Here is a 23,719-nt window from a genome sequence, read left to right on the forward strand (position 1 = left end):
CCACCAGCACCCAGAAGTTAACGTGGGAACCCACCAGAGCACTCCCTACCCCCAATACACACACACACACACACACACACACACACACACACACACACACACACACTCATTCGGGAAGTGGCACGCCGCCTTAATTATCAGCTGAGATGAAGAAGGACCCAGGCGGCGGGGGACAGAGAGGTATGGCCGGGCCCGAACTCGTGGCACTGAGCGTTCTCCTCTCCCGCGCGTGTAAGAGGAAGGGTGGGCAGAGGATTATCAGGAAGGATGGAGGTTGTCGGGTCTACAGGCACCAAGCTGACCAAGGCATTTAAGATATTTGCTTCTACTCCCTCCAAAGAGGCCAAGCGTTTGAGGATGGGGAAAGCGCGGACTCCCAGAAGCCCTCTGGGGAAAAGCTTGGTAGACCAGAGTGTAAGGAGTAACGACACTGGCTGAGGCTCTCTGGGCAATCTACACCGAGAAGCAGCAACTGGACGGAGGGGTGAGGGCTCTCCAGGCGTAGCGCGCCTCCCGGGATGGGAGCCCAGGAAACGTTGCTGGGTGAAAGCGCACCCCAGCCAGAGAGCCGAGAGGGGTGCAAGTCTCCAGCGGTTGCGTTGGCCTCCCCAGGTCGCGGTCCACGCCAGGCCTTCGCACGTGCGCGCCGCTCCAGGGCCACCCAGAGCCGCTGTTAAGGCGCGGAGCCCCCCTTCCAGCATTTGTATGGGGACGTCACGGGCCTACCGCGCGGTGGCCGAGGGGGCGGGGCCGAGCCGCGCGCCTGCGCGCAGAGCCCGGCGGGCGTGAGGGCGGGCCGCAGCGGCGGCGGCGGCGGCGGCGGCGGCAGCGGCGGCGGAACCGCGGCCACAGAGTCTGCAACAGTAACCGAGCCATGGCTGGAGCTGGCCAGCGGCGCGGGCAAAAAGCAGCCGCCGAAGACGCGCGGGCTGCGTCAGGGGAGCCGGGGGCCTCAGAATTCTAAGAAGGAAAGGGCGAGAGGGGGCCAGGGGCGGGCGGGCTGGGGGCTCCGCGCTCGCCCAACGGCACGGATCCTTTTTGGAAATTAATATTTAAAAAAAAGCCGAGGACGCAGAGGGGAAGGTGGGGGCAAGAGGGAAGGCGAGACACTCAGAGAGGGAGACAGAGCCCCACAGTGAGAGGAAGGCAGGCAGGCAGGCAACAGTCGCCGGCAGCCGATGTGAAGACCGGACTGCGTGCGCCCTTCGCCGCCTTTGCCCGGCCTCATCGATGTTGTGTCCGCCGCCCGCTCGCCCGGATCACGATGAACGCGCAGTTGACCATGGAGGCGATCGGCGAGCTGCACGGGGTGAGCCATGAGCCAGTGCCCGCTCCTGCCGACCTCCTGGGCGGCAGTCCCCACGCGCGAAGCTCCGTGGCGCACCGTGGCAGCCACTTGCCCCCCGCGCACCCTCGTTCCATGGGCATGGCGTCCTTGCTGGACGGCGGCGGCGGCGGCGGCGATTACCACCACCACCACCGGGCCCCCGAGCACAGCCTGGCCGGCCCCCTGCACCCCACTATGACCATGGCCTGCGAGACTCCCCCAGGTATGAGCATGCCCACCACCTACACCACCTTAACCCCTCTGCAGCCGCTGCCGCCCATCTCCACCGTCTCGGACAAGTTCCCCCACCATCACCACCACCACCATCACCACCACCACCCGCACCACCACCAGCGCCTGGCGGGCAACGTGAGCGGTAGCTTCACGCTCATGCGGGACGAGCGCGGGCTGGCCTCCATGAATAACCTCTATACCCCCTACCACAAGGACGTGGCCGGCATGGGCCAGAGCCTCTCGCCCCTCTCCAGCTCCGGGCTCGGCGGCATCCACAACTCCCAGCAAGGGCTCCCTCACTATGCCCACCCGGGCGCCGCTATGCCCACTGACAAGATGCTCACCCCCAACGGCTTCGAAGCCCACCACCCGGCCATGCTCGGCCGTCACGGGGAGCAGCACCTCACGCCCACCTCGGCTGGCATGGTGCCCATCAACGGCCTTCCTCCGCACCACCCTCACGCCCACCTGAACGCCCAGGGCCACGGGCAGCTCCTGGGCACGGCCCGGGAACCCAACCCTTCGGTGACCGGCGCACAGGTCAGCAATGGAAGTAATTCAGGGCAGATGGAAGAGATCAATACCAAAGAGGTGGCGCAGCGTATCACCACCGAGCTCAAGCGCTATAGCATCCCACAGGCCATCTTCGCGCAGAGGGTGCTCTGCCGCTCCCAAGGGACCCTCTCGGACCTGCTGCGCAACCCCAAACCCTGGAGCAAACTCAAGTCCGGACGGGAGACCTTCAGGAGGATGTGGAAGTGGCTGCAGGAGCCCGAGTTCCAGCGCATGTCTGCGCTCCGCTTGGCAGGTGAGCCGGCCAAGGAGCTGGGCGCGTGGGGGAGATCAGAGGTTGGGGAAGCTGAAGGGGCCGAAGAAGGGAGGGAAAAGAGAGGGTTGGGCAAGCTTCATCCCATTCTCCTTCCCCCCCCAGAAGGGAGGGGGGTTCCCCTGGGCCTGGAAGAGCCAGCACACGGCTCCCAGATGCAGACCGCCTCCTCCAGAACTCAGTGCATTGGGCTGTGGTAGGCTCCGGGAACTGAGCGGTACCGCCTGGGCGACTGCGGGGACGGGACGCTTTTATGCTGGGAGACAGTGCTGGAAGCGCTCACCGCCGGAGGCGAAGGGAGACCCCGGCACCTGGCTGGATACGTCTGTGCGTCGCTTATCAGTTGGACGCTCCGGGTTTGGGAAGAGGAAGGCGACGAGTGCGTGGAACTGCGCGCAGATTCTGCCAGGCAGTACTCCTGGCACACGCCCGGGTGTTGGGTTGGAGTGTGCAGCAGCTGCCCGCCCACGTTTGGCTGAACTTACGGCGGTGACCCCCTCCGGAGCTCACTCTATTGGCGCGAGGCAGGGGTGGGAGGGATGGGGAGCGCACTCTGAGACTTTGGGTAAAGGTTTTGAAGCCGACGGAGGGTGTGTTTGGCGCCGACACTGTGTTAAGAGCACGCACTCTACCCTAGTAACCGGTTGTGGAAGGGAAAGGAAGGCAGATGGTGCCGAGGTAAGGGTGACTGCGGGCGGAGCAGCTAGGGAGCTTACAGCTGAGCCCACGGACTGCCTTTGCTGCCGGCTAGTTTACGACTTCGCATTTCGTTTTTGTTGTTTTGTTTGTTTGTTTCCTCTGCTTGGTGTTTCGAGTGAATCCCCATGCAAGGGGGTGAAAGTGTGGACATGACCCCCAAGTCTGCGAGCAGAGGTCTCCCAGGCGCGAAACCCGGAGGCCCGGTGTTTCTGAGTTGAGCAGGAATGTCTCCTCGGCTCTGCACAGACAGCGCCTAGCTTTCTCAGTTTCTCAAAGCCAAGGTTCAAGGAAAGCTCCTGGAAGCAGGCTGAGGGGACAGCTTAGCCCAGGCTGAATCACACTGGAGATTTCAAGCGGATTCGGCGACCCCGGAGGGCAGAGGACACACGGGGAGGTAGAGCCAAGGGCAACCGAGGGCGGACACGGTTTGATGAGACCGGCAGACTTGATTGACTCCTGGGTCCGTGCTACTCCCCCCGCCCCAATCTCAGCCTTGTGCCCTGGCCTGAGTCCTGGCGAAGAGAAAGGTAAAAGCCGGAATGAGGGTTTGTTAATTAACTGATCGTTCTCCATTAATTCGTCCCTGGAGAATGAGAGACAGTCAATCCGCTCAGAGCCGGGGGCACTGAGGCGTTTCACAGTCTAAAATCAAAGCGAGAGGCCAGAGCCCCCTCCCCCACCTCGTGCGGGCCAATGAGAAGCTAGAGGGAGGCAGGTGCCGGCGTGCCAGTGAGCCTGCGGCGGGAGCCGGATGCTACCCAAAGCACTCCTAGGGTCTGGGCGCTCCTGGCCTCTCAGCGGTCCTCAGCACTGGCGGAGCCTGTGCTCCGCCAGTTTTTCCAGCCCAGCCCTGCGCTCCTGGTTCCAAGCAATGTCCCCGCGCAGGCTATTACAGCTTGCGCCTGGAAGTCAGGAGATGGGGGGATAGGACAGGAAGGTTAGGAGAGAGATTGACACGGTGCCCTCCGGGGTTCCCGCGAATCCATTCCCTATCCCTGTGTGCATCCACCATATCGCCTCCCACCCTTGTGAGCTGACCAAGACCCTAGGGCAGCTGAAGTTCCACAAGGAGCGGGAGAAACAGCTACCCTTCTCCCTGACTTTCTCTGCCTCTGCAGGAGCCCAAAGTAGTCAGTGCCTTTTCACACGCCTGCGTCAGCCTGGTACTCCGGCTTGAGGACCTTTTAACCAGCAGTGCTCTCACAGGCCCGCCTGTGGGGCAGAGGAAATGGAGGAACGGGGTGGAAATGAAGAGGGATCCCCTCGGGGAAGCTTGGTACTCACCCCCCATCCCCAGCCTAGTGAAGGTTCTTGCTCGAGACTTCAGTGACCGCCTTTCCCTTCTGCGCCACCCCCCCCCCCCCCCCCGTCGCATCCTGGAAAATCAGACTGACAGGTTCTGCTCAGAGATGACCCCCAGCCCTGGAAACCCGACTTAGTACCGTGATCTGCGCGAGCGCCCTCTGACCTACACGCGTGGGCGCCGCAGTGCTGTTGAGGGAGTAACACGAGTACTGGGGCCGTCATGTGGGAAGGTTGGGCCAGCCTCACCGGACCCAGAAAGTTATCTAAGGGGCAACGGTCTGCCACCCAGCAGCCAAAGGCGAGTTAAGCTCGGCCCAGGCACGTGGCCTTTTCTTGGAGGGAAAAAATTTTAAAAAAGGAAAATCGGATACTGTGTCAGGACAAGCTTTGGTGCCCAACCCCAAGTGGAATCCATATCTTAGGACCCGGATGGAGCGCTGAATGTTTAATTTTCTTTCTTTAACTTAATTGAAGGGGTTGAAAAGACTGGGATGGGGACGCTTGCAGAGCGAGCCCAACCGGGAACAATCCCATTATATTGCAGGAACCACGACCTATTTTAAAGTCACCGAAGAACAAAGAGCCATTCCTTTAACATTTGCATTTCTCGGGTGGGGTGAGGAGGGCGTGAGGCCTTTTCCTGAAGTCTCCAAATAATCTCTAGTAGGCCCCAAGTGCAGATTTAAATGCATTGCAGGACACTTTGGTTGAGGCTGGGGACATTACCGCCATCATCAGCCTCCACGCACAGAGATGCCCCTTGCAGTTTGACTCGCTGTTGCACTAAAGACCCTCAACGTCGTCCCTATCCTGCTGGGTGGTTTTTTTGCGATGAGTGGCTTCTCCATCCTCTTCCGGGTGCCCAGGCTCCACGAAGCCTGTTGCGGAGGGTCAAAACCTACACTGGTGCTCGGCCTTTTGGCTAAGATCAAGTGTAAAACCTCCACTCGTGGCAGTGTGTTTGGGGAGGTGCTTTCTCCTTACAATATTACATTGGCTTGGTGGAAGATGGGAGACAGGAGGAAATTCTCACCAAATTAAGTACCTTTAAAAAATCAATATGTGTTCCTTCAACCTAATACTTGCTGCTGCCCCATTAAAGTACACTGCTGCTTCTCATCCTCAGTAGGCGTGGGCGGGCTGGACTGTATGGGTGGGTGGGCGCCTATTAAGACCCTGAGATTAGTTTCCAATTAAAGATTCCGGAAGGCTTTGGCCACAATAGAGGAGCTGTCAGCCTAGGAAGAGGCTGGAATGTGCACTACCCGAGGGCACAGCACCATGGACCCAGGAAGCAAAGCCCAGAGGCCCCAGGCTCAGGCAGGGATGGGTGCCAGGCCCCTTTGACAGTGGGGTACCTAAAAGAAGGGAACCTCCAAACAATGCCAGCCAGGGAGCCTTCCAGATCTCCTGCATCTGGGACTGCACCCCCTTCTTGTCCAGAATCAGCCACAGAAAGACCTGGAGGAGAGCCTGAGTCTGGGGGTATGTGTGTAAGGGAGAATGTTCAGCCAGGAAGTGGCCATGAGAAAGTCTCACCGGGACCAACCTGGGCTGTGTTTGCCATAAGTGGCCTTGCGGTCTGGTTGATTGATAACTGGCCTCCTTGCAAGTCCATTTGCTTTTTGTTAATATTTATCCCAGTGGGTGACATTTCAACTGTCCCCTCACATCCCTGGGCCAAGTGAGCCAAGAAGAAGGAGTAAAATGCTGGGCCTTGGGAACCTCACTTCCCCAAATCTCAAAGACTCCCAGGCCAGGAGAAAAACTAGGACTGGGCATATGGGGACATGGGAACTGGAAGAGTTCCTGGGCCCCAAAATAGGAGAAGGTGCCAAATGGACTGGTTCTCTCAAGCCCCACTTCTCACATTGGTGCAGCTTCTCCCAGTCCACTGCAATTCAAACAAAGGGCCTGCGGGCTCGGCCAACCGCATCTTCCTAGCAGCCCAGGAGCCAGTGGGACTGGGGAGGAGAGGCAGTGGTGGAGGAGAAGGGAGCACCTTCTCCCAACATGCAATGGCGGGGGCAGCCAGTTGTCAGGAGGAGACCAGAGGAGTCCCAAAGAACCCCCATTCCCTCAGGGTGAATAGTGGCCATGTGCTCAAGGAGTTGACTGTTGACCCCTCCCCAGCCCCACCCCCCCACTCCCCCCCCCACACCAGCCCAGCAGGAATCCAAAAGTTCTCATCCTTAGGGACAGTCACCAAAAAGCTCTGCATGGGCCTTTCTCTCAGCCTGTACCTGATCCCTTGAGGGTGTGGGATCCTTCTTATAGTCCCCACTAGGGAGCACAGATGCCAGTGAAGAGAGGAAGGAACACTTGGTGTTAAAAAGTGTGCATATGGTGAAGATTGGAGCCAACTATTTGACTGGTGTAGGAATACCTGTTATTGAGGCTTGAGGAAGCCTGGTGGTTAATGTCTGTAATCCTAGTGTTAGCACATGCAGGATGGCTGCTTGAGACAGTTAACCCCATTCTGATGGGAGCTGGCTGTCCCACCAGCAGGTGCAGCCCCAGCGCCTTGGAAGTGCCCAAAGGTGATCAGGATCAGCCAGAGTGATCTGCTGGCCCCAGGGATGTAGTGGTCACTAGAGAGACAGACCCTGTCATAGCTGTTTTGCTACTGGCACTTGGGACAGACTGTGCCAACAATACCTGTGTTGTAACAACAAAGCAACTCAGAGCCCAGGCCGCATCTTTCTTTACCTTCAAGCATTGAGCCTCACTGCCCTGTGCAGAGCTGGAATCCTGCCCTCCCAGATGCCCTCCACTGGGCTCAGCTTCCCCAGGTGGCCTGATGGGTTGTGTGCGGTGATAGCTGCATACGCCCCCTGCAGGCTGCTGCAGCCGGCCACCAAGCAAACCTCCAGTGGCTCAACATGCTGCGGAGAGGAAAGGGATACTTGCCATGGCTTTGTTTTTAGAACATCGTTATCCTAGTGATTTGCAAAACAGTAATTATTTTTTGATAGGAAAAGGGTGTGAAGGAGGAAGAAAGGGATACATAGTAGATCTATCTTGGCTCCTGACAATGTCTGGGTGTTACTCCACTAATGAGACAAAATTGCCATCCCCCCCCACCCCGGAAGGAAAAAAAAAAAAAAAAAAAGAGGTTAGAGTGGGAGAGAGCCAAAGCATAAGAGACCGTTAAAAACTGAGAACAAACTGAGGGTTGATGGGGGGTGGGAGGGAGGGGAGGGTGGGTGATGGGTATTGAGGAGGGCACCTTTTGGGATGAGCACTGGGTGTTGTATGGAAACCAATTTGACAATAAATTTCATATATTGGAAAAAAAAAATTGCCATCCCCCCCAAAGTACACCCCAACTCTGACCTCTCGGAACAAAATTCACATTTGGATTTTCTATCCAAATTATACTTTTGCTGGCATGTTTTTGTTTGAGGAAAGCAGGTGGCCCCGGTGGTGTGGAGTAGGAGGCTGGGGCTGGGAGATGCAGTACTGGATGTGTGGATTAGTGGTTCCTTTGTTTTGTTGTTTCCCCTTCTAGCTAACTGACAGGAGTCTGGAGGCAGCCCTGAGGCTTTGAGCTTGGAGGTCTTTGTTTCCCTTAGTGTAGGGTGGGTGAAAGGGCCTACGGAGGCCAACCGGCCTGGAGTCTTGGTGCAGCGTCAGGACCCTGGACAGGGCCCCGCCTGGCTAGGCTGTTCCAGTTTCTCTTTGCTGCTGGAAAGTGGGTAGGATGCCTTTGAAGAGTTGTAGTAAGGAAGTGAAAACTAACAGCTAATATTCTGAAGTTTATGAGAAATCTTGAGGCCCTGCCAGGAATATACACTGGCACAGTCAAGTAATCAAAAATATCAAACCTGTCCTCGTCAAGCCGGTGATTTATCTTTTCGTCCCTCCCCAGCAGCTTTCTGTGTGTGTCTGAGTACACGTGCACACCCGCTTACAAAATCAGAATTCGAGTCCCTATGGGTGTGACAGGGGTTGGATCATTAAGCTAAAACGTTCAATTCAGTCCCTTTGATCCGTGCTGGGGAAAATCTATAGTCATCTCTAATCTACGAGGTCCTTAAGAAGGTTGTTACATGAGCTGTTTTGATGTCATCATTTCCACATTCATGGGAAATTCAGCTAATCAAACAGTCATTGCTATCCAAAGTTCTCAGAGGAAATAGCTCTTACAGGGTATATCAGTAAAATTTATTCTTGATTTCCTTGTAAGAAAGAAAATCCTCAAGCCTGATGGAGGTGGGTAATTTAAAAAGAGGTTCTTTTTGTCTTGCTCCTCAAAATCCATAGCTAGAAGCCTTGTCCTCCAAGTAATAGTGCTCAGTGCTCTTTGTAAACTCCACATATTGGAATAGTTAAACACCAGCTTAATGTTTTAAATCAACCAAGGAGCCATCATGGATTGGATGAGAAATGCTTAGTTTCATTTCAGTTAAAACAGCAGAATCTCCACACTCTTGCTAAAATTGAATGGTCCCCAGCCTAGGGTAGCAATAGAAGGAGGTCTTATTGAAGTAATGGTAGTTAGAGAATAGATTTCTCATCATTCTGGATAAAAGCATTCATTAAATACTATTTTCATCATGTCTCTACTTAAGTAAGATGAATAACCACCTTTGGGAGAAGAAAGCCACATTATTTCTCCATGAAAAGTGTCAGTTTCATAGAGTTCAGTAAAAAAAAAAAACTGATTTCTAATAGGTATGAATTTAGTGCACAATCATAAATTCCTGTCTTCTATCAATAGATATGCACAGGTTTTTATTTTGTGACAAGTATGTTAATACTAGTGAAGTTTAATTTCCTCTTGAAGTGATAAGATTGGATTACATGACTACACCAATCACAAGACAGTCTGATTATTTTTTTCTGCTTCATTATAATATTTTTTCTTTTTTTTCTTTTACCTAATTATTTATTTTTTATAATTTACATCCAAGTTAGTTAGCATAGGTGCAACAATGATTTCAGGAGTAGATTCCTTAAGCCCCTTACACATTTAGCCCATCCCCACTCCCACAACCCCTCCAGCAACCCTCTGTTTGTTCTCTATATTTAAGAGTCTCTTATGTTTTGTCTCCCTCCCTGTTTTTATATTATTTTTGCTTCCCTTCCCTTATGTTCACCTGTTTTGTATCTTAAAGTCCTCATCTGAGTCAAGTCATATGCTATTTGCTTTTCTCTGAGAAATTCTGATGATTTGATATAAACATAGGAATTTATGTTTTATCACTGAGTCTTGCTACAGAATCATCTACACTGTGTTCTTCCTAAAGGTGTTACATTATCAAGTTGGAAAACAGCTTCTAGAATTTTTCTTCTCCTTTAGATGAGACAATTTGGTAAACCAACAGCTAAACAGAACCAGCCCCTGAAGTACTACCCATCCAATTTGTCATGGCAATTAATAAAGAAGGGGCTTATGTCTGTTGTGTATGTTCTATTAGTCAAGTACTATGTGAGGGCATAGGTGTTCCTATTTAATATTCACTGCCTATTTGAGTGGCTCCCAAATCTTGCTACATGTTGGAATCACTTAGGGATCTTTACAGATACGATTCCTAGCTAAAACCCTAGATATTCTCGTGCAATTAGTATAGGACATGACCTGGGCATTGGGATTTTTAAGAGCTCTAAGGTAATTTTAATGAGCAGCAAAGTTGGGGAGCCACTAGTTTAGTAGTAGTTACTATTATCTTCTCTATTTCCATGTTCATTGAGGTTACATAATTTACCTGTGGTAAGCACTGATGTCCTGAACTCAGCTTTCCCAGCTCAAAGCCCAGAACCCTCTTACTCTCCACCCTGTGCCTAGTACAGATCCACCAGGTCAGTGGACCTAGAATGTGGAGATGTCTAATTTGCTGTCATAAATACCCCATCTGGAAAGTGTCTGCATAATAAAGGTCTTGAAATTGAAGAGTGTGTGTTTCCTCTAGACTCTCAAGGAAGTTACTTATAGAAACTTATGGCTTTTTAACCGAAGACTTATAAGTGGGACTCTTTATTGCTCTCTTTTGAAGAAGCAGCCAGAAGGAATATAAGGCAGTGTGAAAGCTAGACATGGAACCCAAGTCTCCCTATCCATTTGTTCATTTAAACAGTTATTGATGGGCAAGATCAATCATTAGATGTGTTCTGTGGGTAGGACTGGTCCATTGGGACTCATGCCTGGAGGAGGGCCCAAAGGCCCAATCCTCCCGTACTTTGAGGCATTGGTGTTCTGATCTGCACTTGGACAGCAATTACATTTCTTTGCTTCAGATCAGTAGCTGTCTTGCTATTTCAAGCTTGACTGTTACTCATATTTTAGGACCCTGCACTAAAAAATAATAAATGAAACTAAGACTCTGTGTATAAGTTGGCAATCATCCAGAGGACAACTTACAACTTCCCTCAAACACTATGTGTTTCCAGTTATCCGTGTGTCTCTCATCTTCCTTTGCATATGCCATAGGGTACTCAGAATCGACAGTTTCTGAAATCACTGCTTTCGTTTTTGCATCTGGTGATGATCTCATAGTCCCAAAGAGAGGTTATCAAAGGAACACAATAAACTATGAGCTTTTCACTTTCTTGCCTGTTGTCTTCTAAAACAGATCAATGGAGGGGGGTGGGGCGGGGTGGGGGGGGTGGGGCGGGGAGGTGGTGGCGGAGAAGGATTAAATAAATAAACGAGCGAAGCGCGCCACCTAGTGACCCCCGTGTTCACTGCAGGTGAAGTGCGTGAGAGGAGTGGGTAACGCGATTCAAGTATTGATGGAGTCGCAAAAATCGTTCATTAAGGCAATTTAATCTTTGCTATTAAATGTCCTTTCAATTCATTTGGGATAATTAAGATGCAGTTAAAGTGATTAAATTCTAATTACTTATGCTAGACAAAGACATATTTGTCACGCTAATGCGGTTAACTAAGGACTCAGAAAGAAAGTTAACATTTACTTCAAATGATGCAACTGGAAAAATCAGTTCCTCTTTTCATCATTAATCCAGCGAGCTGGGTGATTATGTAATGGCACTACAAGCTCATTAAATAGGGGAAGTGCTGATTAAAATGACTGCTAGGAGGAAAACCTGAACCAGGAGCACCTCAGCAGTTTGGTTAGCATTCCTAGCAAAATTTCTTGGTGTTCTTTCTCTCCAAGCCCCCATCCCAAAATAATAAACACCTCCTGAGTTTTATCCTGACATTAGAAAAAAAAAAAAGGATATCTCACAGGAAGCCTTTATTGCCAGCCTACAGACATTGTTAAACCGGAAGATATTTTATTAGTTTATTAATTAATTTATTTTTACAGAGAGAGAGAGAGAGCCGCGCGCGCGCTAGTGGGGGAGGGGCAGAGAGAGAGGATCCCAAGCAGGCTCCATGCTGTCAACGCAGAGCCTAACACGGGGCCTGAACCCCAAGATCATGACCCTAGACGAAGTCCGACGCTTAACCGACTGAGCCACCCAGGCGCCCCAATCAGCAGACATTTTTAAGTGGTAAATGGATTCTCAGTGTAGGGAGGAGCTAGGCAGATGAACCAAGGGAGGGCTGGTGAGGGAATTCCCTGAAGTCAACAGCTCCAGAATGAACAATCCATTGAAGGCTTCTGAGGCCACTTTCCTTCACATAAGCACCCTTCCTAGTAAAGCAGTCCTTCTCGTCTCCCTGGTTGCACTTGTACTGCTTTGATTCAAGAGGACAGATTCCTCTGCAGGGGATCATGCCATGCTTGATTGTTATGCACACTCTGAATGGTGCTAAGTACCTCAGCTGCAAATTGGCCTTTTTCAGTATTTTTCTGCGTTCTGATATTATAAATTATTGAATATTAAAGCCATCTGATATTATAAACCATCAAGTTACTGAGGCTATCTTACTATAATGTTCACAAACAGCTCCCAGACTCTTATGATAGCTTAATTATCAATGCTCATAAGAGACAGAGGAATTGAAAAACTGAATTTGAAGTTTGCCTTCCTCACAAAAAGTGACTTATAAAGCCGTGTTTAGCATTTTCTGGGGGGGGGGGGGCGGGAATGAAATGATCCAAGGATGAAGATGGTCAGACATAAAATTGAGGATTATTTTCCCCAGGAGATAGGTGTCTTTTAGTACAGTCAAATTTACATACTGACAACTGTAATTGTGGAGGTTGCATTTTCCCCCTATTTATCCCAGTGGAATTCAATATTATCCCTGTTTTCTTCATAAGCAGAGAAGCTAAAATTAGTAAATTCATCAGTCACATAAGTCAAACAACTACCTTTAAAAAATAAATTGGCATTTATTTGGATACTTACAGTTATTTTTAATTTAATAGATCATTTTATGCCACCTTACATTACTAAAACAAATAAAGAAATTAAAATTAAAAACCCTGGACTAAGAATCAAAAGCCCCAGAGACAAGTTCTTGCATTAATTAACTCAGAGAACTTGTCATTTACCCTTTCTGGGGCCTCAGTCTCCTTAAATGTAGAATGAAGGAATTGACTGTAGGGTCCTTTCAGGTCCCACATTCTATGACTGATTGCCTTCTGGATGACTGTGTATCCACAGCAAAGTCTTTTGTCTCTACTTACTGCTCTGTCCCAAAGTCAGGATTCAACATTAGGTGTAAGGCCCAGGGGCCCATCTCTTGGGCAAAGACTCAGGTCAGGCTCTCCTGTCAAACTGTCAGGAGAAAACAACTTACCCAGTCAGGAGTGCTGCCTTCTGGCACAAATATGCTTTAGTTTGAGATTCCTGTCCCCTAATAATACAAGCTGTTGGTGAGGATTTGGATCAACAGGAATTCATACACTGCTGGTTAGGAATGTAAATTGTTACCATTGTTTCAAAAGATAATTTGGCATTGACTTATAAACCTGAACCTACACCTATCCAGTGATTTTACTCTTTGGTATATACCCTAGGTAAACTCACATCTCCAGATGCTCCTGGAGATGTATACAAGACTGTAGCAGCACTGTTCATAAGAGCAAAGAAGTCAGAAACATCCAAGTGTCCATTGACAAAGAGTGCATAAGTTGTGATATATTTATCTAATGCAGTAGTATACTACGATGATATTTTGCACCATATATAGCTATAGCTATATACAGCAGCATAGTTGAGTCTTAGGAACAATGTTGAATTAAGGGGAAAAAAGCTATGGAAGATCACATCAAAGCATTACTACTTTTGGGCACCTAGGTGGCTCAGTCGGTTAAGCATCCATCTTCATTTAGGTCGTGTTCTCACAGCTCCTGAGTTGGAGCCCTGCATCAGGCTCTGTGCTGACAGCTCTGAGCCTTGAGCCTACTTCACATTCTGTCTCCATCTCTCTCTGCCCCTCCCCTGCTCTCTCTCTCTTAAATATAAATAAACATTTAAAAAAAGAACAATATCACCTTTACAAAGCTCAAAAGCAAGCAATGCTGAACAATTTATTGTTTAGAGATGCATAAGTATATGATGAAGCTATTTAGAAAAAAAAGAGGGGTGCCTGGATGGTTCAGTAAGTTAAAGCATCCGACTCTTGATCTCAGCTCAGGTCTTGATCTCAGGGTTGTGAGTTCAAGCCCCACATTGGGCTCCATGCTGGACACGAAGCCTACTTTAAAAAAATGAAAAAGTGAATAATAAACTCAAATTTCAGAGTGTGGTTACCTCCAGTAGGGGAAGGTCAGAAGATAAGTAGCTTTACAATGCAACTGATGTTTTAGTTCTTTTGTTGGATGCTGCCTTCACAAATGTTCATTTTGTTACTAGGCTTCCTAACTTAAATATACATATTGTTCATGGATGTAAATGTTATTTAATTTTAACATTGGGGAGGAAAAAGACTGATTTTTTTTCTGGTTTCCCAACCCAAACAGCTTGGACCAAACAAATCTCACAGCATTATGGTCATTTACCCTGTTCCTAGCCATGTACTAAATGTCAACCCTCTTAGAAATTATATTCTGCCAACTGTAGACAGGACACAAGAAGTGAAAGAGGATGCCTTAGAGCAACATTGTCTACAGTAGCCGAATTATGGAACCAGCCCAAGTGTCCATCAACTGATGAATAAAGAATATATGCCACACACACTCACGCACGCATGCACGCACACACTCAACAGTGGAACATTACTCAGCCATAAAAAAGAATGAAATTTTGCCATTTGCAATGACATGGTTGGAGCTAGAGGGTATTATGCTAAATGAAATAAGGCAGAGAGAGAAAGACAAATATACCATATTATTTCACTCATATTTGGAATTTAAGAAACAAAACAAATAAACAAAGGGGGAAAAAAGAGAGAGACAAAGCAAGAAACAGACTCTTAACTGTAGAGAACACACTGATGGTTACCAGAGGAGAGGGTGTGGGTGAAATAGGTGTTGAGGATTAAGGAGGGCACTTGTGATGAGCAACAGGTGTTATATGAAAGTATTGTATCACTATTGTACAGCTGAAACTAATATGACATTGTATGTTAACTGGAATGTGAATAAAAACTTAAAAATAAAAACAAGTGAAAGAGGAAATTTTATTAGATAATGGAAAGAAAGACTTGCTTTTCATTCATTTGAGCACCAGCTACAGCACGTGTGCTCAGTACTGGGGATGGCATATTCAGCCAACTTGTCCCTTAGGACTTACAGTCTAGTGGGAAAGAGAGACAAATAGCTGTTCGTTTCCTTCTTTTTGATTTATGTGTGTGTGTGTGTGTGTGTGTGTGTGTGTGTGTGTGTGTCTGCATGCATGCCAAGAGAACTTTGGGGTGTGATGAAAGGACAAGTTTGAAGATCTGGAAAATGAATAGGACTTGGGTCAGAAACGGAAGGGATTACCAGGCAGAGGGAACAGCAGTATGTGCGGAGGCCCAGGCTGAAATGTTTTTGCAGATGTCTTGAATCTGAATTATTATACAGCTGAAAGCTTGTTTCTTCCCTGGCACAGCTGAGTGACATAATACCTTCCCATCAATAACAAAAGTGTTCTCCAAGGCTGTGGTTTTCAGTGCTGGGGAGGAGTGGGCAGAGGGTTTTATATTCCTCTAAGGGAACAAATAAGGTTGGTGGAGGAGAGGTGGGGAGAAAATAGGTGCTGGTTAAAAAGCTTCACAGGTGATTCTAATATAATTACAGGTTGAGAATTAGAACACTTATATGGAGGGTTTAAGGCAAATGACTTTTGTTTTTGCCCCTTTATTTACCATTTTTCTGGAATAATCTATAGTTCCATAGTTTTATATTTGTAGACAGATAGAGATATAATACATAGTGGAATGAAGTCAGCAGTGTGCTTTTGAAAACAAACTTGAGTGAGATCGTAGGAGAATAACAATAGCAAGGAACTAGCTGGGAGGTGGGGTGAAATAGATGATGAGGGTCTGATTGTATGTCATCGTCAGCAAAGGTGGAGAAAACGGGTAGGCAAAACTTGAGAGATATATCAAAAGTAGAGAAGACATCGTGGAGAACAAAAATGAGAGAGGAACTGACTCCTATGGTTCTGGTTTGGGAAGCTGGTGCTTGGATACACCATTAGCCCTACAGGGTGGCTGTGTTGATGTAAATATAAAGATACAACATGTCAGAATAGCCCACCCACTCAAGCATATTCTTAAGAGAGGTGGGCTCTCTGGCCTCCACACAGATTTGAGATGTAAAATCATGTCCTCACATGTTCCTCACAGGAACATGTTACTGAATGGGGAAGACATGATGTTAGCATGCTAGTGAGGTGAAGATTGTAGGTTCAGTCCTTTAGGTCTGGTTTGTATTTCCCAGTGTTGGTGGGCAGTGATAGGTACTTTCATTCCAACCAGCTGCCTACCATTGGGCACACAAGAACCATGAAGAACGAGTGCCAAAGTTTAGCCCAAATCTGTTCCTGCTGGTAGAGAAACAAAAGCATGGGGCACCTGGATGACTCAGTCAGTTAAGTGTCCAACTTTGGATCAGGTCATGATCTCATGGTTGGTGAACTTGAGCCCTGCATCAGGCTCTGCACTGACAGCTCAGGGCTTGGAGCCTGCTTCAGATTCTATGTCTCCCGCTCTCTCCGCCCCTCCCCCACTGGCGCTCTGTCTCTCTCTCTCTCTCTCTCTCTCTCTGTAATCCTGTGTAACACTGGTCAGGAGCCCTGTGTCTATAAGTGAAGACAACAGAGGAGGGTATAGAAGCACAGGTGTATTGGAGGGCAGACAGGTACTGGCGAGTATTGGTTTTTGTCACTTTCACCAGAATGCAAATTTTGCTTTTCTAAAACTAGTCTAGTTTACACAGTTGTTCCCCCATGAGCCCCCAATTTTTTTTTAATTTTTTTTTCAACGTTTTTTATTTATTTTTGGGACAGAGAGAGACAGAGCATGAACGGGGGAGGGGCAGAGAGAGAGGGAGACACAGAATCGGAAACAGGCTCCAGGCTCCTAGCCATCAGCCCAGAGCCTGACGCGGGGCTCGAACTCACGGACCGCGAGATCGTGACCTGGCTGAAGTCGGACGCTTAACCGACTGCGCCACCCAGGCGCCCCAAGCCCCCAATTTTTTAAATAATTGTTTTTAATTAATAAATGGTTTTTTTTGAGTATGTTCTATGGGCACATTGTGTTTTAAAAGTTAAACAACACGGTGGGGCGCCTGGGTAACTCAGTTGGTTAAGCATCCTCAGTGACCTGATTTTGGCTCAGGTCATGATCTCATGGTTCATGAGCTCAAGATGCGAGATGCATTGGGCTCTGAGCTGACAGTGTGAAGTCTGCTCGGGATCCTCTCTCCCCCTCTCTTTCTCTGCTCCTCCCCTGTTCAAGTGTGCATGCACGCGCACTATCCCTTTCTCAAAATAAATACATAAACTTTTAATTAATTGCTTGATTAACAAAAGTTAAACAACATAGAAAGGTATACAGAGAAAACCAAGTTCTCCTGCTAATCTATTCCCTCAGTACCCAATCCCCCTGCCCTAGAAACAACCCTTGTTACCAGTTTCTTGTGTATCTTTTAGAGATAGTCTATGGCTTTTCAACTGTGTGAGCATGCATGTACATGCCTGTGCATGTGTGTGTGTATGCGTGTGTATCCCTCTTTTAAAATAATCAAGGACCTCTTTCCTCTCCCAAATAACTTTCTGGGAAAAAGATTGAATGCTTCTTGCTTCCTTTATTCTGCTCTTTTGACTGACAGTTGCCTTCCTGTAAATATATTTATATGCCCAGCAAGGTACTGCCCAGTGCAATTATCTGAACACTGAAATTAAGGACTAGCACCAGGAGGGTGACCACCCTTCTGGGTATATTGAAAGTGGTATCAAGTGTTTCATTAAAGTGCTTTAATCCAGTTCTTTTATGAAAGACAACTTAATTTAGGAAAGTTGTTCAAAATTTAAGCTTATGTAAATATATGCTATCTACCACCCAGCCTCCCTATTTTAAAGTAATATAACACCCAGATGCAGCTACTATATCATTTTAGAACACTGCCTTCAATAGAATGATAGAGGTTTTTAATCAGTTAATTATTGTACTGTATATATATTTAATTTTAGACCCTGGTTTTGTCATGGCATAACCCTAGTAAACATTTTTACTATTTGTTGCATACCTACCATGTCTAGGCACCCTCTATCTTTTTATAATTTTTTATAATTTCATTTTTTAAATAATTTTGTAAACTTTTTATAATTTAAATTTTTTATAATTTCATTTTTAATTGCAGTGATCTAAAAGAATAACTTCTTTGTAAAAGAAAATGTTATTCAAGAAAAGAAGATGACAAGGGGTGGACTGACTGGCTCAGTCGGTGGAGCATGTGACTCCTGATCTGAGGGTTGTGAGTTCAAGCCCCACACTGGGTGTGGAGATGGCTTAAAAATAAAATCTTTAAAGAAAAAAAGAAAGAGGGGTGCCTGGGTGGCTCAGTCTGTTGGGTATCCAACTCTTAACTTTGGCTTGGGTCATGATCCCAGGGTTGTGGGATGGAGCCCCACATCAGGCTCCACGCAGGCAGGGAGCCTGCTTGGGATTCTTTCTGTCTCTCCCTCTGCCCCTCTCCCTTGCTTGTGCTCTCTCACTCTCTCTCTAAAATAAAAAAAAAAATTAATCTTTATAAAAAAAGAAGAAAAAAGATGACAAGAATCACCCATAACACCCCCCACACAGAGATAACCCACATTTTAAAGAATATTCTTCTAATCTTTTCTCAATGGGATGATACATACAAACTATTTTATAGCTTTTAAAATTAAAAACTCCCATATTATTACATTTATGGTAGAACATTCAAAAATACATAAAAGAATAATGGAGACAATAAAAATTCCTGATAATTCCATCATCCCTCCCCCCTCCCAAATACCTCATGACTAGCATTCATTCATTTAACAGATGTGAATAGATAAGGTGTTTATGATTTGCAGGACAGCAGAGATCAACAGAGAAAAACAAAGACAGTTCCTTCTACTCCTAGAGCACTCTATGTCAGAAAATATTACACATTTTGTGTTTTATAGCTATGCTGTCATTTAAGCAATCCCCTATTTTTGGACACTTGGGTTGGTCCATAAATTGATTGGGTAAGCATAAATTTATATGACTTTATTATACCTTAAATAAAGTATCATAACTGATATAAACTTTCTGACAACCTTTTCTATCACTGTACATTCAGTGATTTTAGGGGTTTTTGTTTGGCTTCGTTTTTTCAATTACTAAGGAATGACACAGCAGTCAGCCACATTATACATAAAACTTTACTAAATATCTGTTTTATTCCTTCAAACTTAATTTGTAATTATTAAAGTAATACATGCAGGATGTAGAAATTTTGGAAAATACGAAACATTATAAACAATACAACAGAGTCAAATTATCCATCCCATAATCCAGAATGATACCTGGGTATAGTTTTGTTTCCCTCTGGGTTTTTAAAAGTACAAAAATAAAGATACATTAAAAATTTTTATTTTTCACAAAATTGAGCTCATAGAGAATTTAAAATTGAACATATTTCAGTGCCATTAAATATTATCCAAAGCTTGATTTTAAACATTTTTCTTTGGAAATTATTTCACAAATTTTAAAAGGTACAAAAATAAAATGGTACCAAGAACATCCATAAATCATTTTCCCAATTGTTAGCAGGACCCACTGACCAGTTGTTTACATTTTACCCCACTTGCTTAAATGTACACACATGCTCAAGCACTCATACTCCCACTCTGTGTCTGTCTGTCTCTCTCTCACATATACACACACACAGACATTTTTTTCCATGAACCATTTGAGGTTAAGTTATAAACATCTGGTCTCTTTCCCCTAAATACTTGAGTGTATTTCCAAGAGCACAGCTATTCCCTTATGCAGCTACACTTCACTTTTGTCAGTTGACCCAGTAATGTCCTTCATAGCATTGTTCTCCTCCAAGACAGAATCCAGTCTCAGGCTGAGCTGTCTCATATCTCCTTTTTTTTTTTTTCTTTAATCTGAAACAATTCCACAGCCTTACTTCACCTTTTATAGCATTGACATGTTTGAAGCATACAATCCCCACTTTATTTTGTGTTTGATATTTCCTCGTGATTGGATTGAGGGGATGCTTTCTTACCCAGAAAGCTGCATGAGTGAAGTGTGTCCTCTCAGAGGATCACATCTCGAGGCCACAAAGTCTGTCTGTCCCTCACCTAACTGGTGAGTTTATTTTGATCACCCAGCCAAGCTGTTGCCAAGTTTCTCCGCTGTATAATTACAGTTGTGTTTTTTTTTTCTTTCTTACAACTAATAAGCAATCTGTATAGAGACACTTTAAGGTCATGCAAATAACCTTGTTTAAAAAATTCCCCATAGATTTGGCTTCTACTGATTCTTGCCTGATCTATTGTTTATCACAATGCTTTTATTTTTTTATTTTTTTTAATTTTTTTTAACGTTTTATTTATTTTTGAGACAGGGAGAGACAGAGCATGAACAGGGGAGGGTCAGAGAGAGGGAGACACAGAATCCGAAGCAGGCTCCAAGCTGTCAGCACAGAGCCCGACGCAAGGCTCGAACTCATGGACCGCGAGATCATGACCTGAGATGAAGTCAGCCGCTTAACCGACTGAGCCACCCAGGCACCCCTCACAATGCTTTTAGAATGATAATCCATCTCCAGCATTCCTGCCATATTTAGCAGCCAGCTCTCAGCTTTCTTCCATGAGCAAGAACTCCCTTCAATTTATTACTGATGTAGCTTCAGACATTTCCCCCCCACACACACTGGTTTATAATTCATTACTGTACTCACCTATTTCAGTGCGCAAATTATCCCAGACTTGACCAGTGGGAGCACCTTTGACCTGCCTTCTATGTTCTCAGGACATTCTTCCATCTATTTTTTTTTTTTTAACTTTCTGGTGTTATAATAAGATGGACCAACCCCGTCTATTACCTACCCTGTTCTACTCCTAGAATCTGCCATTTTAATGAGCCCTGGTATATTTTGGTGGGGAATGATATTAGCGACCAAAAAGTCCTAGGTGTGGGGTTTGGCTCCTAGGGTGACTTTGTTATGGGATCATTCAGAAAAATCCAGGAAATATATGCATGTATATTTACACGCACACACAAATGTACATACACACTCATACATATGTTATATACGTGTATACATAAACATGCTTATGTATGTACTTTTTAAATCATGAGTTCACACCAATACCTGCACATCCAATTACAATATATACCCATAGGATTTTTTCTTCCTTCTCCCACTCCATATTTGTACAGGCATTCCTTGGAGATATTGTGGGTCCAGTTTCAGACCTCTGCAGTAAGACAGATACTGCAATAAAGTGAGTCAAGTGAATTATTTGGTTTCCTAGTGCATATAAAAGTTATGTTTATGTTACACTATAGCTTATTTTTTAAATATACTTTTTGGGGCGCCTGGGTGGCTCAGTCGGTTAAGCAGCGGACTTCGGCTCAGGTCATGATCTCACGGTCCGTGAGTTCGAGCCCCGCGTTGGGCTCTGTGCTGACAGCTCAGAGCCTGGAGCCCGTTTCAGATTCTGTGTCTCCCTCTCTCTCTGACCCTCCCCTGCTCATGCTCTGTCTCTCTCTGTCTCAAAAATAAATAAACGTTAAAAAAAATATATATACTTTTTATTTTATCTGAGAGAGCATGAGCAGGGGAGAAGGGCAGAAGGAGAGTGGGGAGGGAGGGATGGAGAGACAGAAAGAGAGAGAGAGAGAGAGAGAGAGAAAGAGAGGGAGAATCTTAAGCGTACTCCATGCTCAGCATGGTGCTCCATGCAAGGCTTGGTCTCACAGCCCTGGGATCATGACCTGAGCTGAAATCAAGAGTTAGATGCTCAACTGACTGATCCACCCAGGTGCCCCAACTATAGCCTATTAAGTGTGAAATAGCATTATGTCTAAAAAAGGTGCAAACCTTAATTAACAATACATTATTGCTAAAAAATGTGAACCATCATCTGAACTTTAGCAAGTCATAACCACTGATCACAAATCACCATAACAAATGTAATGAAAAAGTTTGAAATATTTTAAGAATTACCAAAGTGTGACACGGACACACAGAGTAAATGCTGTTGGAAAAATGGCACCAATACACTTGCTCCATGAGGGTTGCCATAAACCTTCAATTTGTAAAAAAAATAAAAATAAAAATAAGTAAAAATAAAAATAAAGCAATATCCACAAAGCACAATGAAACATTGCATATCCCTTCCTCTACAGTGAGAACCCGGCACCCATAACATCTCTATTTTTGTTTTTCTCTCCCCCACCCACACTTACTCATTTACTCAATCGTATCATACATCTAAAGTAATTTCACCCATACCCATAAAATAAACAAATCTGCTATAAAAATTTTTGTTAGGGTTTATTTTCAATTCTTCCCCCATACATATGCCCCAGCATCCCTTGGGAACTTGTTAGAAAAAGTCCTACTGATTCAGTCCTACTGATTCAGAAACCCTGTGGTAGAGCCCAGTGTTTTTATAAGCTCTGGAAGTGATTCTAAACCTAAAGTTTGAGAGGCATAGCTGGAAATGTGCACCATGGGTTTATGATATGTGTGTGTGTGTGTGTGTGTGTGTGTGTGTGTGTGTGTGTGAACACACATAACCATGCATTATTATGTAAAGTTATACTTTAAACATATCTTAAAATAGGGGAGTCTGAGTTAAGCATCCAACTGTGGCTCAGGTCATGATGATTTCATAGTTTGTGGGTTTGAGCCCCTCATCAGTCTCTGTGCTGACAGCTCAGAGCCTGGAGTCTGCTTTGGATTCTGTGTCTCCCCCTCTTTCTGCCCCTCCCCCACTCATTCTCTCTCTCTCTCTCTCTCTCTCTCTCTCTCTCTCTCAAAAATAAATAAACATTAAAAAAACATATTTAAATATAAAACAGGTCTAGTGCAGACAAATAGAGGTTCTTCTGTCACAGCATGGGTGTGAGGGTGTAATGTAAAAGAAAATAAACACCGTAGCTCTATTTTCTCTTCCTGGTGCCAGCCCAGGAGGATAATCAGGAGGCAGAGAGGGAGGGTGAGTGTGAAGTACCCTAACCTGCCAGAGGGGGTGCCCTCCAATTCCACAGCTGTCTCCCCTCTGAAGTAGACAACTGAGAGTACAGTCAAGATGGAGGAGGTGCAGTCGGTGCTGAAAAGGCTCACACCTGTTCCCCCTGTTTTCCCCTAACCTCCTCTTTCTTGAGAATCACCATATAAATCCCTCTGCCTCCAGCATTGAACACATGGATGCTTCTGCCCTAACTCCCTACATACTCACTTCTCCTCTACGGATTTTTATGACAGTCAACATACCTGGGTTTTTCAGGGACAACTTCATGGTGGAGAAAGGGAAAAGAGTTACCTGGACCTTCCCTGGCCCCAGTGGAAGATCCTACCAACCAGGCTTTCCTAAACCTAAAATCAAAAGGCATCACCTGCTGCTTTTCTTAAAATGCAGATTCCCAGGCCACTTCTAAAATTCTGATTGGGTCAGTCTGTAGTCTTGACAAATGTGTGGAGTGATTCTTTTGACCTTCGCAAGTTCTGAAATACTGGCCTAGGAGCAAGCGGCTGTCCAACTTGGGTATCTGAATCACCTGGGAAGTTTGTTTAAACTGTGTATTTGTGAATCCCATTTTCTCAGAGAATCGAATTCAGTAGGGATAAGATGAGGTTCTGGAGTGTATTTTGAACAAACCTCCTCTTCATGTGCCCAGGTGATGCTGATGTATTTGGCCCACAAACACATCAGTTAGAATTTCTTCTCTGGACTCTAGACCCTGCTTACTTGGAGTGTGGTCAGAGACCAGCAGCTAGGCATCACCTGGAGCTTGTTTCTTTTGCAGACTCTTAGGCCGCACCCAGAACAGCTGA

At 46.2% G+C, this 23,719-nt stretch overlaps 1 protein-coding gene across 1 annotated transcript in view; it reads left to right on the top strand.

Annotated features, from left to right (window-relative positions):
• Positions 1-801: 801 nt before the first annotated feature.
• ONECUT1 (one cut homeobox 1) overlaps positions 802-23,719 on the top strand; it is a 45,323-nt gene continuing 22,405 nt past the window's right edge. Inside the window, exon 1 of the mRNA XM_019442073.2 lies at positions 802-2,369. Coding sequence (XP_019297618.1) covers positions 1,265-2,369 — 1,105 coding nt within the window. The 5' untranslated portion in view covers positions 802-1,264. The remainder of the gene's footprint in view (positions 2,370-23,719) is intronic.

Source organism: Panthera pardus, unplaced genomic scaffold (assembly GCF_024362965.1).
Source record: "Panthera pardus isolate Hobbes unplaced genomic scaffold, ASM2436296v1 HiC_scaffold_24, whole genome shotgun sequence".
Lineage (NCBI taxonomy): Eukaryota > Metazoa > Chordata > Mammalia > Carnivora > Felidae > Panthera > Panthera pardus.